The sequence below is a fragment of the Lacerta agilis genome, chromosome 9, assembly GCF_009819535.1.
Source record: "Lacerta agilis isolate rLacAgi1 chromosome 9, rLacAgi1.pri, whole genome shotgun sequence".
In the NCBI taxonomy this organism is placed as follows: Eukaryota; Metazoa; Chordata; class Lepidosauria; order Squamata; family Lacertidae; genus Lacerta; species Lacerta agilis.
Genome location: NC_046320.1, coordinates 61914848 through 61930944, shown reverse-complemented (window position 1 = coordinate 61930944; position 16097 = coordinate 61914848). Strand labels below are relative to the sequence as shown.

Sequence of the window (16097 nt, the reverse complement as noted above, 5' to 3'; positions counted from 1 at the left end):
ACACAAATAAGCATGTAGGTCTCAAGGCTAAGAACTTGCTGCAATTGTGTCTAGATTCTGCTCAGTTGTGTCAGACTGAGAACAGGATCATCATTTTAAATAAATAAATAATAATAATAATAATAATAATAATAATAATAATAATAATAATAATAATAATAATAATTTATTTATACCCTGCCCATCTAGCTGGGTTTCCCCAGCCACTCTGGGCGGCTTCCAACAAAATATTAAAATACAGTAGTCCAGCAAACATTAAAAGCTTCCCTAAACAGGGCTGCCTTCAGGTGTCTTCTAAAAGTCTGGTAGTAGTTGTTCTCTTTGACATCTGGTGGGAGGGCGTTCCACAGGGCGGGTGCCACTACCGAGAAGGCCCTCTGCCTGGTTCCCTGTAACTTGGCTTCTCACAGTGAGGGAACCGCCAGAAGGCCCTTGGAGCTGGACCTCGGTGTCCATGTAGAATGATGGGGGTGGAGATGCTCCTTCAGGTATACTGGACCGAGGCCATTTAGGGCTTTAAAGGTCAACACCAACACTTTGAATTGTGCTCGGAAACGTACTGGGAGTCAATGTAGGTCTTTCAAGACCAGTGTTATGTAGTCTCGGTAGCTGCTCCCAGTCGCCAGTCTAGCTGCCACATTCTGGATTAGTTGTAGTTTCCGGGTCACCTTCAAAGGTAGCCCCACATAGAGCGCATTGCAGTAGTCCAAGCGACAGATAACCAAGGCATGCACCACTCTGGCGAGACAGTTCGCGGGCAGATAGGGTCTCAGCCTGCGTACCAGATGGAGCTGGTAAACAGCTGCCCTGGACAAATAATTGACCTGCGTCTCCATGGACAGCTGAGAGTCCAAAATTACTCCCAGGCTGTTAGCCCTTCCCAGTGAAAGCACCTGGTCCTTCAGGTGCACAGTTACCTCATTCAGGACCAGGGGGTCCTCCACACCTGCCCACCACCTGTCCCCCCAAAACAGTACTTCTGTCTTGTCAGGATTCAACCTCAATCTGTTAGCCACCATCCATCCTCCAATCACCTCCAGACACTCACACAGGACCTTCACCGCCTTCACTGGTTCTGATTTGAAAGAGAGGTAGAGCTGGGTATCATCCACATATTGATGAACACCCAGCCCAAACCCCCTGATGATCTCTCCCAGCAGCTGCATGTAGATGCTGAAAAGCATGGGGGAGAGGACAGAATCCTCTCCCAGTGAGAGCCCAGGGGTCTGAACACTCACCCCACCACCACCACTTTCTGAACACGGCTCAGGGGGAAGGAGTGGAACCACTGTATAACAGTGCCCCCAGCTCCCAGCCCCTCTAGATGGTCCAGAAGGTGGGTAGATGCATGAGTGGCTCTATAAGTACGGCCATGGGCAAAATCTACAAGTCCCGCTTCACCATTTAAGGACATGAGAATTGCTTCCCTCTACCTCCAACCAAGGCTGCATACACCATAAACATTTAATGCAGGGGTCCCCGAGCTGTGGTCCATGGACCACAAGTGGTCTGCAAGATTCATTCAGGTGTTCTGTGAATTTGCAGCTGAAGATGGGAGACAACACAGCCATTGCATCAAATATTGATATTGATTATTAATTGTATTTTTATGGCTTCTTTCATTTCTTATGTGCTGCGTTTTATTGTATTGCAATAAATTCGTACCACGATACAATGAAATACAGTATATAAGAAATAAAAGAAGCAATAAAAATACAATTGAAAATCATGCAGCATCTTAGCAGTGCAATTGCTACAATAGGCTGAAAAGATATTAAGTGGTCCACCTTCAGCAGTTTCCAAGTGGTCTGGGGGGAGATTTAAAACACTTTCCCCCCCTCCTTCACCCAAAGAATCCAGGGAATGGCAATTTGTCAAGCATTCTGGGAACTGTAGCTCTGAGAGAGGTAAACTACAGTTGCCAGAATTTGGGAGGATGCTATTTAAGTGTATGGTGTATATACTGCCTGAATATCCAAGAAATGTCACAGTGTAGATAGCCAGCACCTCCCCAGCATTGGATATTCAGAGATAAACTACCTTTGACTGCAGAGTTTCCATTTTGCACTATTATGGTCAATAGCTACTTTTAAAGATAATGTTAAAGCCATCTAACCAAGTGGACAGTATCAGATTTTGTGGCCATGAACTCCTTATGTTACATCTGTATTAGAGGGGAAATACTTCCATTTGTTTCTCCTGAATCTACTGCCTTTGGATTTAACTGGATGAACTCATTCAATTTTCCCCCACCTTCTTCGTAATTTTATACATCTTTGCTGTGTCCCCCTGCACACACGCACACAATTTATCATATTTCATGTTGCGAAGGAACAGAACTTGTGGTTTGGGTTTTAAGGCTGTTGTGCACAGGAGGGCCAAAAATGCACAGGAAGGTTAAAAGTACATGGGGCTGTTTTGTTCAGGATGATGGTCACAGGAGGGTCAAAAGTTTAGGTGCAGAGGTTTTGCTCAGAAGTTTTTTCATAGGTGTTGTGGGGTTTTTTGCAATTAAGGGAAAATAGAAACTTATCAAAGACTCTCCTCTCCTCCTGATTCACTGAAAGTGGAGAAGTCAAAATATTGTACATACATCAATATAGAAAACTGGGTAAGCCAAACAGTTGTGGGGTCAGAAGCTTGAAAAGTTGGAGGTGAAGAATTGCAAGAAATTAAAAGAGATGGGGCACTTTAAGAGATCCAAAACACTGGAAAGTGCTAGAGTGTACAGGAAGTAACCAGGAGAGGGCAAGGAAGAGACCAAGAAACTTAACTAAGGGGTGTAAATTGATAAGTAATGCCTTGGTTAAGGAAATAGTGCAGCGGAGGTATAGTTGTCTTGATTTTGTTCTAATGGGTAACAGCTCAAACTCACCCACCCTCTGAAGATTAAACCAAACATCAGCAGTCATTTTCACTCTGCCTGCCCTGAAACTTACAAATACCTGTATCACCGGACTGAATACTGATCCGAAGTTGAACAATTGCAGTACCATGGACAGCAACCTGTGCTACAGTAAAAGCAAGGAGATAACATGGCAAGATAAATGAGATTTTTCATTTTCCAGTTCATGTGTCCATTGCTTCCTGTTGAATGTCATATCCTAAGAAAAGGCAAATCTATTCTTCCTCTGGGGAACCCCATGAAAGAAAATAGTCTGAAAAGGGGAGGGGGGGACTGCTACCAGTATTCTAGTAGGACTGTTTGTGCTTGGAACTTGCTGTAAGTCATTAAAAAAACAAACCCAGTTATTTGAAAAAGCAACCTATAAATGATTAAACAATTAAGATTAAGAGATTATGTTCTGCGAGTCCCTTATAGCTGATTCAAGTGAAAAATTGACATCATAAAAAAATCTAACAGGCAGAGGGGCAGAGTGAGTTGGTGAGTGGTGGGCTTGTAGTTTGTTTGTTTGTTTTGTCTTCTGGATGTTGAAAGCTGGCTCAGCACAAATGTCAAGAAGAGGATGTTAATGAAGATAGAGAATTCTCCAGCAACCCAGAAATTAGATTCAGCAGATTATCTTTGTGAACTGTACTTCCCCTCTCCTTTTCAAGGAGCGGAATCCACACATGCTAAGATGTGGAAACAACAAACCCCAAATACACAATTTCTTCAGCTTTCAAGGGGTGGAGGGAATGTGGTTTGAGTATGCATGCACAGTAGAGACTTGCATCCAGTCGAAATGTGAGAAAGGGACTTGCAGCATATGCATCTTTACTCAGAAGTAAGTCCCATCTTACTCTCTGGAAAGTTTACATCGAATTGGAGTCTTAAACTGAGTTTTTGCATCTTTGTGCTGCCCCGCTGTTTAATGGTTCCATTCTCATCTCTGTGTTGCTTCTGCAGTTTTCAAATGTGGGAAGCAGCAAAGCCTAGATCAGGGATGAGGAACCTGTTGCTGGACCACAGAGACCAACAGGGGTGCCAACTTGAACAAAATATTGAGGGCAGGTAAGCCCCACCCCACATAATCAACCACATGACATGGTACATGCATGCCATTTGAATGGCAACTCTTTGGGGGGGCGCCCTCTCAAATATTTTATTGGGGAGGGGGCAAAGACTACTCGGCCCCTAGGAGTTGGATCCTATGAAGACCATCACCTGACCATGCTGGATGGGGCTGATGAGAGTTGGAGTTCAACAGCATATAGAGGGCCACAGATTCCCCATCCCATGTCTGGATGCAAACCCAGAGCAGTACCTAGAAGAAGTTATGGGTGGATGGCTGACCCCCTGCACACAAGCACTTCCAGCAGTGAGGTTCTGTTGCAGATCCCACTTATTAATGATACTAGAGTGGGGCTGGGGAATTTTGGCCCTCCCAATGTTGCTGGACTCCCACCAGCCCCGGCCATCATGGCCAATGGCCAAGGCTGATGGGAGTTGTAATCCAACAACAGCCCCCACCCCTGAAGTCTGTTCCAAAACCAAAGCGTTCCAAAACCAAGGCGCGCTTTCCCATAGAAAGTAATGCAAAATGGATTAATCTGTTCAAGACTTTTTAAAAACAGCAATTTAACATGAATTTTACTATCTAACGAGACCATTGTTCCATAAAATGAAAGCAACAAACAATGTACTGCAGTCACACAATCAATCTATCAGTAGCTGAACTAGGCTCCACACAGTCACAAAAACAAAATTAAAAAGCACAAAAACGCAAAATATATAGCAAAATCAGATAGCCATCAGTGTAACACTCAAAACGAAAGTGTGGCACTCAAAATGGAAGCATAACACTCAAAATGGAGCACGTTTGGCTTCCAAAAAACATTTGCAAACCGGAACACTTACTTCCAGGTTTGCAGTGTTTGGGTTCCAAGTTGTTTGAGTACCAAGGCGTTTGGGAACCAAGGTACCACTGTAGTCTGACGCTAAGGATGACTGAGAAATCTGCTAGTTTGGAGAAGTACACAATCTGCTCAAAGCCCCTTGGAGAACAAGGTGGGTAGAAGTATAATGAGGAAAGAAACATCCCCTTTCTCTCTCGAATAACAACATGTGGACTTCACAAGCTGAATATGACATTGGAGTCAAAAGAAGCTACATCACCATGGGAATCCCCACTCGCCTGCCTTGGTACCCGGGATTCCTTGATGCATGATGCAAAAGACTGAACTTGCACTTTGACATGCAAGCCATATGCTCTGCTATACATAGAGGCATGCTCTCTCTGTTCCTGCCTGTCACTTCAGGGATCTTTTCAAGGCTGATCTATCTAGCCTCAGGGCTTGTTATTAATATTGTCATCTAACACCACCACCCCCAAGAGGAAAGAAGTGTTCCGTCTCCACAGGGGTTCACAGTGCAATGCTGCATCTTAAGAACACCAGCAAACAACGATCATTTCACTCTTTTTTTCCTCTCTCCCCACCCCTCCTCACCAAGCCTTCCTTCAAAGGCAATGTTAAACAAGGGAGGCTTGCTCAGGAGTGATGATTTCAATGCAAAAGCCTGTACCAAATGAGAAATTGGTCAGGGGCTTCTTCTGCAGGGCAGCTTGGACCACTCTTTCACAGCAAACCTACTATTGCCAAGGTCACCCAGCATCAAACTGGATGTGGTGATATCCAGATCCTTGGGTGAATGCAGCTATTGGCTCAAAGAAAACTTAGATGATTTGCCTTAAGCAAAGCATTTCTTTAAAATAAAAAGTGGAGAGGAGGCAGGAGAACTGGGGTGTGATGCAAAAGATGCAAGGCTCAGGAACGGGGACCTGCTTGAGATCCTAGGCTGCATGCACACCACACCTTTAAGGCACCTTCCCACCACTAAATAATCCTGGGAGCTGTGGTTTGCAACGGGTGCTGGGAATTAATAGCACTGTGCAGGGTAAGTGACAGCTCCCAGGATTCTTTGGGAGGAGCCATGTGTTTTAAATGTCCAGTATGCACATGGCCTTATTTATTGGAGGTGCCAGGAACCAGACCATGGGCTTTCGGGCCAAACTACAACTTACACCAAGAGACCTGTGTTTAATTCCCCGTTTTTATTTCCCTAAATGTGGAGGTGAGGTTGTTGCAAATCTAACCCTCCAGGTAGTGTGGGCTGGGGAACATATAAACCTTTTTTCCTCCGTTTCTACTTTCCCAATTTACATTCACACCACAACCCGGCTTTTTTGCTCCATAGTGGGAAAATACAGGTGTGATACACGGGGACCTATATTTTCTCCCCTGCAGACCAAAGTAGCAGCTTGAGTGGGGCAATTTAGATTGGGGAAAAGAGCTGCTTCCCCATTTGTACCAGCAGCGCACAGGCACACACTCGCAGTTGTCAGGCTCTCCTGGAGCAACTTCTTGCTGGCCCCTTCTACACTCAAAGCATGTCCTCTGCGGCTGAGCTACAACCCCTCCCCCTACATCTAATCCAAGGGGCTATTTTGTATGCCATGAAGATTTCCCCAGCCCTCCTTCTCCCTCCTGAAAATCCACGATAGTTTTGCAATGGATTTCCCCTGCAAGTGGGATTATTGCTGTTCAGCTATTTCCACTAGCTAGCTATATTTACAGTAAGATTAATGAATCCTTTATTAAAGCCCCCGCTATTGAGATTGAACTTTATCCACGGCAAACTGGGCGGCGTGTAAAGCTATGCATAGTTTTAATTAGTCCATTTCCCTCAGAGGCCTTCGGCTTGAGGTTCGGGGAGGAAAGAATCTGAGTGGCTGTCAATAAATTAAACCGTTACATGAATGCAGCATAGCCCCTTCTCTTTATTCACTGCTGAAAGCTCTATATTTAGGACACCTAGAAACCCAAAGTGATTCATCAAAGAGCCCATTATTCTGCAGGAGCTTAGGCTTTTCTGCTTCCCAGTGGGATTCCTGCTTCTTTGAGGGCTGCGTTCGAGGAAGGCGTAAATTCAACAGATGAAGATGGGGTTCCAGGCCCCTGAAGAACAGAATATATCTCCCATTCCTAAACTCCCATAAGCCCCTCTATGTGCCTATTGGGTTTCCCAATAGGAGATCAGGGGAATCTGCCAGTATACTGGTGACCCTTGAAAGACTTTCTCCATCTACAGCAGCCATGGGGAACCTTTGACTCTCCAGAGGTTGCTGGACTCCAACAGGGCTGTCTTTGGCCTTTCAAATTTCAGCAGCACCCTGTGCGAGGCCAAAATTCAGCACGCTGCCCTGGCTCTCACCTTCCATTCTGCTCAATTCACTATGTCTACAGGAAACCCACATAGTTCGGCGTCACAGAAGATTGCTACAGAACAAAAAATTAGGCCAAGAATTCATATCATCGGACAAGGTCAAGAAGAGAGGAGTAGTGATTTACGCAAAGGAGAAATATAGCCCAAGACAGCTATTTAAAGATGAAGAAGGGAGATACATCGCAATTGAAATTAATGTACAAGGCGAAAAAATTTTAATCCTGGGACTCTATGCACCAAATGATGGAAAGTCGATTTTTTACAAAAAAATCCATGACTTGCTGTTGGATTATTTGGACTATAAGGTAGTTTGCCTTGGAGATTTTAATGGGGCAGTTTCCACATTAATGGACAGATCTCAAAGAACAAAATTAACAAATGACGGGAAACTCCCAAAGACTTTTTTTGAAATGGTGGACAATTTGAACTTGGTAGATTCTTGGAGATTAAAAAATCCCACAGAAACAGAGGCAACGTACTTCAGTGAATCTCAGCAGTCATGGTCTAGGATAGACTACATCTGGATCTCGAATGAATTGGCTCCAAAACTACAAAAAGCAGAAATCGGTCCTAAAACGCTTTCAGATCACAATCCGGTACAGGTAAACCTAAAAATGATTTCCAAGGATTCTTTCAGATGGAGAATGGATGATGCATTGATGAGAGATACCAAGCTAGTAGAAAGAGCGGCGAAAAAGATGAAAGAATATTTTCAAATCAATTGGAACTCAGATGTGGAGAAAAGGATTGCCTGGGATGCAAGTAAGGCAGTAATGAGAGGATTCCTCATTAGTGAAAAGGCAAAAAAGAAGAAACAACAAAGTGCAGAGATGGAGAGATTGTTGAAATTAATCAAAGAAAAGGAAAAAGAACTAAGAGGACATCCTAGATGTGTTAAAATTCAAAAAGAAATCAAATACTTGCAATCCCAATACGCTAATATTATGAATCAAGATATCGAATGGAAAGTGAAAATGATGAAACAAAGAACATTTGAATCTGCAAATAAATGTGGAAAACTACTAGCTTGGCAATTAAAGAAAAGACAAAAGGCAAATGTCATCAGTAAATTGGTAGTAAATGGAAAAAATGTAGAGAAACCGGAGGAAATCAGATGGTGTTTCCAGAGATTCTATAAACAACTGTACAAGGAGGAGAAGATAGATGACGCAGAGATAGACCGATTCCTGGAGAAGAATGGACTGCAAAAGGTCCCAGAGGAAAAACTAATAACTCTCAACCACCCAATAACGACACAAGAAATAGAAGATGCAATAAATAACATGCAATTGGGGAAGGCTCCAGGACCGGATGGATTAACAGCAAAATATTACAAGACATTGAAAGACTGGCTATCACAGCCGTTAAGAGAAACTTGCAATAGAATACTAGAAGGAGATAGGGCACCAGAGACGTGGAAAGAAGCCTTTATCACACTGATTTTAAAACCAGATACTGACAAGACTCAAATGAAAAATTATCGTCCAATATCCCTTTTGAATGTGGATTATAAAATCTTTGCAAATGTTTTGGCTACAAGGTTGAAAAGAGTGTTGAAAGACTATATACATAGAGACCAAGCAGGTTTCTTGCCAGGAAGGCAAATAAGTAATAATACGAGGATCATTGTGGACATTTTAGAAAAACTGGAGAGAGACATAAACACAGATGCAGCACTATTGTTTGTGGACGCAGAGAAAGCTTTTGATAAAGTATCCTGGACATTCATGAAAAAGAATTTGGAAAAGATGGGAGTTGGAGAAAAATTTTTAAATGGCATAAAGGCCATCTATACAGAACAAAGAGCAAAAGTTATTGTAAACAGTGTGATATCGGAGGAGATCGAAGTAGAGAAAGGAACAAGACAAGGGTGCCCTATCTCCCCTCTACTTTTTATTACGGTCCTGGAAGTCCTTCTGAATATGATTCGGAAAGATAAACAGACAAAAGGAATTAAAGTGGGAGAGAAGGAATACAAATTACGTGCCTTCGCGGACGACCTGATGCTATCCCTGCAAGAACCAGAAGGCAGTGTCCCCAGAGCCTTGGAATTAATTGAACAATTCGGACTTGTAGCTGGCTTTAAACTAAATAAGCAGAAAACCAAAGTTCTAGGTAAAAATATGAGTGCAGAACAGATCCAAAGAATTCAAGAAGCCACAGGCCTTAATTTTGTCAAATCCGTAAAATATCTAGGTATCAATCTCACAAGTAAGAATTTGAACCTGTATAAGGACAATTATGAAAAACTGTGGATGGAGATAAAAAAAGACATGGAGATTTGGACAAGACTCAAACTGTCGTTAATGGGAAGAATAGCAGTGGTCAAAATGAATGTCCTACCAAGGATGCTGTTTTTATTCCAAGCCATACCAATTTTGGACAAATTAGACTGTTTCAAAAAATGGCAAAAGGACCTATCGAAATTTATATGGCAGGGCAAAAAGCCAAGAATAAAATTTAAGATTTTAACAGACTCTAAAGACAGAGGAGGCTTTGCCCTGCCGGACTTAAGGCTTTATTTTGAAGCTGCGGCCTTTTGCTGGTTAAAGGATTGGTTTAAATTAGAGAACGTGGATGTGTTGGACTTGGAGGGACACGATAATATGTTTGGTTGGCATGCATACCTTTGGTATGACAAGGCTAAAATCCACAGAACTTTTAAGTCTCATATTGTGAGAAAATCCCTATATCAGGTTTGGACTAGATATAAAGACTTGTTTGAGAGAAAGACTCCTAGATGGATCTCTCCAGTGGAGGCCAAGGCATATAAGAGACCGAATATGTCTGCAAACTGGTTAAGATATATGGACATATTGCAGCAGGAAGGGGACTCCTTTAAGCTAAAAAGCTATGATCAAGTAAAAAGTCAGGTCCCCGACTGGCTGCACTACTATCAGGTTTATGAAACATTTAAAATGGACAAAAAAATTGGTTTTCAAGTAGAAAAATCAAAACTGGAGACAGAACTGATAGAATCGAACTTTAAAAACCTTTCCAAAATGTATAATCTTTTGCTAGAGTGGCATACAAAAGATGAACTGGTTAAATCGTCAATGATAGATTGGGCAAAAGATCTCGGACATAATATTATGATGGATGACTGGGAGAGATTGTGGCAAAAAGGTATCAAATTTACTGCTTGTCATGGTTTAAGAGAGAATATAATGAAAATGGTTTATAGATGGTACTTGACACCAGTTAAGATTGCTAAGATGAATACCAAAATGTCAGATGTATGTTGGAAGTGTAAACATGCGAAGGGTACCTTTTTTCATATGTGGTGGTTGTGCCCAGTGGTTAGTGCCTTCTGGGACAAGATTTATAATGAGCTTAAGAAGGTAATGAAAGTTACCTTTTGTAAGAAACCAGAGGCATTTCTCCTGAGCATAACCAATGAAGAGATACCCAGTCAGGATAGAGTGTTTTTTATGTATGCCACAACAGCAGCTAGAATTTTATTGGCAAGAACATGGAAAGGTGAAGAGATACCAACGGTGGAGGAATGGCAGATGAAGATGATGGAATATATGGAACTCGCTGAACTGACCGTCAGAATCCGAGACCAGAGGGAGGGGAAGGCGTCGCAGGAGTGGAAAAAATTCAAAGACTATTTGGTTAAATCAGTTAAATTGAATATTTGAGCAGAATTAAACAGAACATCGGCTTTGGTAGATATGTGTTAGATATGAATGGTAAGGGGAATTGTTGTTATGTGAAAGATGTATATGTCAAAATATGTTAAGATAGGCTGTTAAGATAAGATACATAGTGATTGAGATATTTGACTAAGTGAAAGTTAAGTATATTAAAATTTGGGTAAAAGTGAATTGAATAATATATAAAGCTACCTTGAAGAAGTATATGTTTTTTGAAGACAGTGGAGGGAACGGGGGAAGTCCCCAAACAGAGAAGTTAGAAACAAGAAATATCCAAAGAAAGATATTGGTTAAGGTTTGTATATGTCATTTTTATGTTTTTATTGTTGTTATTGTTTTCAATGTTGATTATGTTTATTGTTTATTGCTGATTATGTTCAATGTTTATTGTGTTTTTTATTGTTGTTTATGCTATGTGTTGTTGTTATATTTTGTTCTCTTTTTTCTATTGGAAAATAATAAAATCTTATAAAAAAAAAAAAGAAAATAAAACCACTGTCTTTTTCTCTCTCTTAAAAGTGAAAACAGACGGTGTCAGGCAAACTTTTCTGGGGACAGACTTCCATGAAAGGGTGCTATGACTGAAAATGCCCATCTCCATTCACGATGGCTACGCAGACACCATAAATTTTAAGCACAGATGATCCCACCCACCCCCTGAAATCTTGGGAGCTATAGTTTACTTTTGACAGGGCTAAAATTCCCAACACCCTCAAACCTCAAACTACAGTTCTCGAGATTCTTGGGAGGTGCTTTAAATGTGCTTTGGATTTCTACCACCCACCTTACTTTACATGTTGGATGAAGTGGGGTATCTGAGGCAGCACTTAATGGTCTGACAGATTCATGCGCCGGGGGGGGGGGGGGGGTTAGGATATGTCATTCAGGATTCCTGGGTCCTAAGCTTTTAAAGCCAGCACTTTGTATTGTGCTTGAAAATGGACACACACACACACACACACACCAGCTCAGTCTTCTTCTCTGAGGTCGGAGTCACAAGGCTGTACATATCTCAAAATTTGCAGCACTGGGGGCGGGGGAGAACCCTACATGGTCTGGTGAATCCAAAGATACATTTGAAATATCAAACACGCACGCAGAGAAACTAAAGGCCTCTTTCATCCAACACACAAAAGCAATTCCAGACGAAGAAAATATCAAATGGAATTAGAAGCGCTTGCTAATTCACCCTCTGTTCTTCCCCGAGTACCAAATGCTTCCCGACACTCAACTTGATGATGCTGAGGCCTTTTGTGCTGTCAGATGTAGGCGCTGCCAGAGGAGCCAGCTAATTTTAGACGACCCCAAAAGCTGGTTGGCTCTGCCTGTGTCATTTGATGGGACTTTTCGGCGGCAGCAAATTGCTCTCATGGATCTGAAATGTGCATGGCACGGGATGCCAAAATGTTGCATGGAATATATCTTGAAACGAAATGACAATCATTTAAAAAAATGTCCTCCTACACATGTGTCTAATGAAGAAGCAAAAGCTTGCAGTGCTTGAAGTCTTGTTCTTCAGTAGCTCCTGTCATGGCTTGTGGGGCCATCACAGATAAGGCCCTGCTCCTCGCAGACACTGATCTGACCATCGCAGACTATTGAGCTCAAAGCAGCGCATCATTTGATGATCACATTGTGGTGGGGAAGAGAAGGGTTCTGATGGGGGAAGTCATCCCCAAACGTCTTCTGGACCAAGGGGCTTTATAAGCTAAGCCCATCGCTTTGAATTGTGCTCAGAAACTAATCAGGAGCTAGTATAATTCTTTCACCACAGCTGCTTCATGCTCCCATCACCTCCCTTTCATCTTTAACTTGATAATGGTACACACGCCCAGCTTTCTCCCACAACTGAGCATCTGAAACTTCTCATAAAAGTGATTTGCAAGGCAGGCAATTATATCCTTGTCAGCTGCAAAAAAAAAAACAATAACCCCAACCTTCACCTGTTGCAATTTTAAAAAAAGTTTTAATTGGGTTTTTTAAACTAGTCCCCCAAGTAGATTTCTCCCAGCCACAGACCTAATCATCCCATCAGAGTATGAAATCTAGAAGTATATATATATTTCTCTCTCTTTTAAAGTACACATTGCTTCCTCCATGGTAGAAGGTGGGGGGGGGACCAGGTGAATAGGTGGAGTCTTGGAGGAACTGTACAAATCGCCATCTGAGCATCTCTGATGCATGCTCTGTGCTGTCTGCTGAGAGGAGTAAATTTGCTTCTTCTTATGGCCCCTCCTAGCGTATTTGTCAATAAGCAAATATTACAAAGGCCCCACAACTCTTCAGAACCCCTTCCTCCAAAAGGAAAATAAACGTGGCAGTGCTTGTTAATTAGGTCCTTTCTCGGCTTATATTTTGGGTTCTGGGGAGCTCTATGGAAGAAGCAGCTCTTATTGTACAAAAACACAGGGCCAACAAAAGAGGAGGAGGAGGAGGAGGAGGGGAGGAGGAGGAGGAGTTTGGATTTGATATCCCGCTTTATCACTACCCGAAGGAATCTCAAAGCAGCTAACATTCTCCTTTCTCTTCCTCCCCCACAACAAACATTCTGTGAGGTGAGTTGGGCTGAAAGACTTCAAAGAAGTGTGACTAGCCCAAGGTCACCCAGCAGCTGCATGTGGAGGAGCAGAGACACAAACCCGGTTCACCAGATTACGAGTCTACTGCTCTTAACCACTACACCACACTAGCTTCCTGTAAAGCCCTTAACTCAAGAGCCTACCAAGGCCTAACTGCACCACAGGTGTGTTTTAGAGCAGCCCAGGTGAGCCATCAGTGAAGCCTGCATGAACTGAGAGCACACCCTAAAACATCACCCAGAATCCCTTGCAGTGGATTCCCAGGTTCCCTGGTGCAGAGAGGTGGAAAATCAGTGGCTTATGGCTTCTGTCCCAGGAACTCAGCCCAGTGTGTCTTCCAAGAAAACGTCCTTAGCACTGGGCTGCTATATTATTCCTCCCTGCCTCCACTTTGTATTCAAATTTCTGCTGACAAAGAGCTGAGGACAGCACAAAATACACTGGGCTTAATCTTTACTTTTGCCATAAATCGTGCTTATTGCTCGCTGCCTTCCTGTCATTGTTGGCTGCAAGTTGCCTGTGCTGGACTGGCTGGAGGTGGCATGATCCCAAACATGGGGCCAAAATTCCATCCCGTGGGTGGATTTACTATATATCTGTGTATCTCTTTTCCACAGGGAGACATACATGGGAGTGGCCTCTTTTGATCCTCACCACAATCCAGTGAGGTAGGTTAGCCTGAGAGACAGTGACAGACCCAAGGCCACACCAGGTGGAGCAGAGATAGCTCAGTTGGTAGCACACGAGACTCTTGATCTCAGGGTCATGGGTTCGAGCCCTGTGTTGGGCCAAAGATTCCTGCATTGCAGGGGGTTGGACCAGATGATCATTGTGGTCCCTTCTAACTCTACAATTCTATGAAACCCAGGGATTCCTTTCCCATATCCAGCATTAGTGGGAGGGAGGGCCATAAGTCAGTGCCAGAGCATCAGCTTTGGCATCTCCCTGGCATTTCCAGGTAAGGCTTGGAGAAAGCTTTGACTAAAATCCTGGAGAGACACCACCAATCAGTTTAGACCGTACCGAGCAAGATAGACCAGTGGTCTGACTCAGGACAACACAGCTTCCTGTGTTCCTGCGTACGCGTATAAATCTACACATTCCAACTTTAGAAGTCATGTCATCTAAGAAAGATGGAACCTCGCCAAAAGATGCAAAACTCCTAAATACAATGCCCAGGACCTGAACCAAAGTTGGCCAAAGTCATCTTAGCTACTTATTTGCAAGAATCATTTTGCATCGCTGACACATAGAAAGGACACACAAGTCTGCAACCTTTCCCCCCCTCGGTCATTTTCCAGCTCCGCCACAGTTAAAATACACCTTCTTCATTCACATTCTGGACCTTGTGTTCCCCTCTACACACACACACACACACACACACACACACTTGCATTTGACAGTTTACTGGGACTCAGTTTCTAGTTCAAGTGCAATTTCCTTTGGGGAATCACCAGAGGACGCAGACTTTACACCGAGAACCTATTCCCAGACTAACAAGTGCCCAGGCTCCTCTCTCCGCCCGCCCCCGCCCCGCCCCCCACCGCAGCAGGATGATTTCAATCCTCCAGAGAAGCAGGCAGGAAATATCCCTGCTTTGGAGGAAAGCTACAGATTCCCCAGCATGTGCTGCGGATGTCAAGAGGGTGCAATTAAACGCCAGTCAACTGACAGCTAATGCACAGGTGTGTCAAGTGGAAGTCAGTTCTGCTCTTGTGTTGGAGAACCACAGGTGGGTCCATCTTCTCCTCCCCCCCCCTTCTTTTTACCCCACCCAGAGGGCAGGCTGGCTATCACTTTGGGATGGCTGTGATGACGGAGGAACCCAGATCAGGCCAAAGGACCATTGAGGCGTTTTAAAGAAGCAAGCTAGCAAGCACAAATGCAACAAGGATATCAGATTTTTTTTTTAATCCCCATAGCATGCACCTGCACCCTGCAAAACCTCCTGGCACTTACCTCGAACATGGGGGAGTGTCCCTTGCCTGGCAATGTGCAGCCCAGAAGCACCGCGAGAAACTTTGCCATATACAAGCAGAGAGGAAGGGTTTTCGCCCAGAGATCTTGTTGACACTGTGCCAGGTAGAATATCCTTTGAAGGCGTAGCAGCAGCGGAGGCGGCGGCAGAGAAAGAGAGGGGCTTCCTTAGAGCCAAGCCCTGGCCATTCCTTCCAGGAGAGAGAGAGAGTCTTGTTTATCCAAGCTCTTTCTGCCCCACCATTGTGCCAAGGAGATGGTGCGATGGTGCTGAGGACCCCCTCCTGACTTGCCCAGGTCTGAAGCGGTCTTAATTTGTGAGAGGTGAGGCAGGAATTGGACAGATCCACGGCAAAAGAGGGGACCAGGGCTGTGCGATGCTTGCTTCCTGCCTTTCCCAGCAAATGTCACTATTACTACAGTGAAAAGGGGAAGGGCCCCGCAAGGGGGAGGCAAGAGGGACAACGGTTGCAGAGCATGAAACGGATGGGAGGGGGAAAGGGAAAAGGCATCGTCTCCTGCATCACTGGGTGGTTTTAGAGGAAGGGGGGAGCCCAGAATCGGAGCTGCTCCAAACTGTCTGTTCGCAACAAGAGCTGAAAAGGGGTCAGGAGACTAGCAAAGGAAACGGTTTCAGATCTAAAGTAGGACCTTTGCGCATCAATTTCCAGGTTGGCTAGGGGCGCAAGCCAGATCGTTTCTGGTCTCAGAGCA

At 43.8% G+C, this 16097-nt stretch overlaps 1 protein-coding gene across 1 annotated transcript in view; it reads right to left on the bottom strand.

Moving 5' to 3' along the window:
• Window positions 1-15484, bottom strand: part of LOC117053220 (ras-GEF domain-containing family member 1B) — a 231920-nt gene extending 216436 nt beyond the window's left edge. Inside the window, exon 1 of the mRNA XM_033160805.1 lies at window positions 15366-15484. Within this exon, the coding sequence (XP_033016696.1) occupies window positions 15366-15434 (69 nt within the window). The 5' untranslated portion in view covers window positions 15435-15484. The remainder of the gene's footprint in view (window positions 1-15365) is intronic.
• Window positions 15485-16097: the final 613 nt, after the last annotated feature.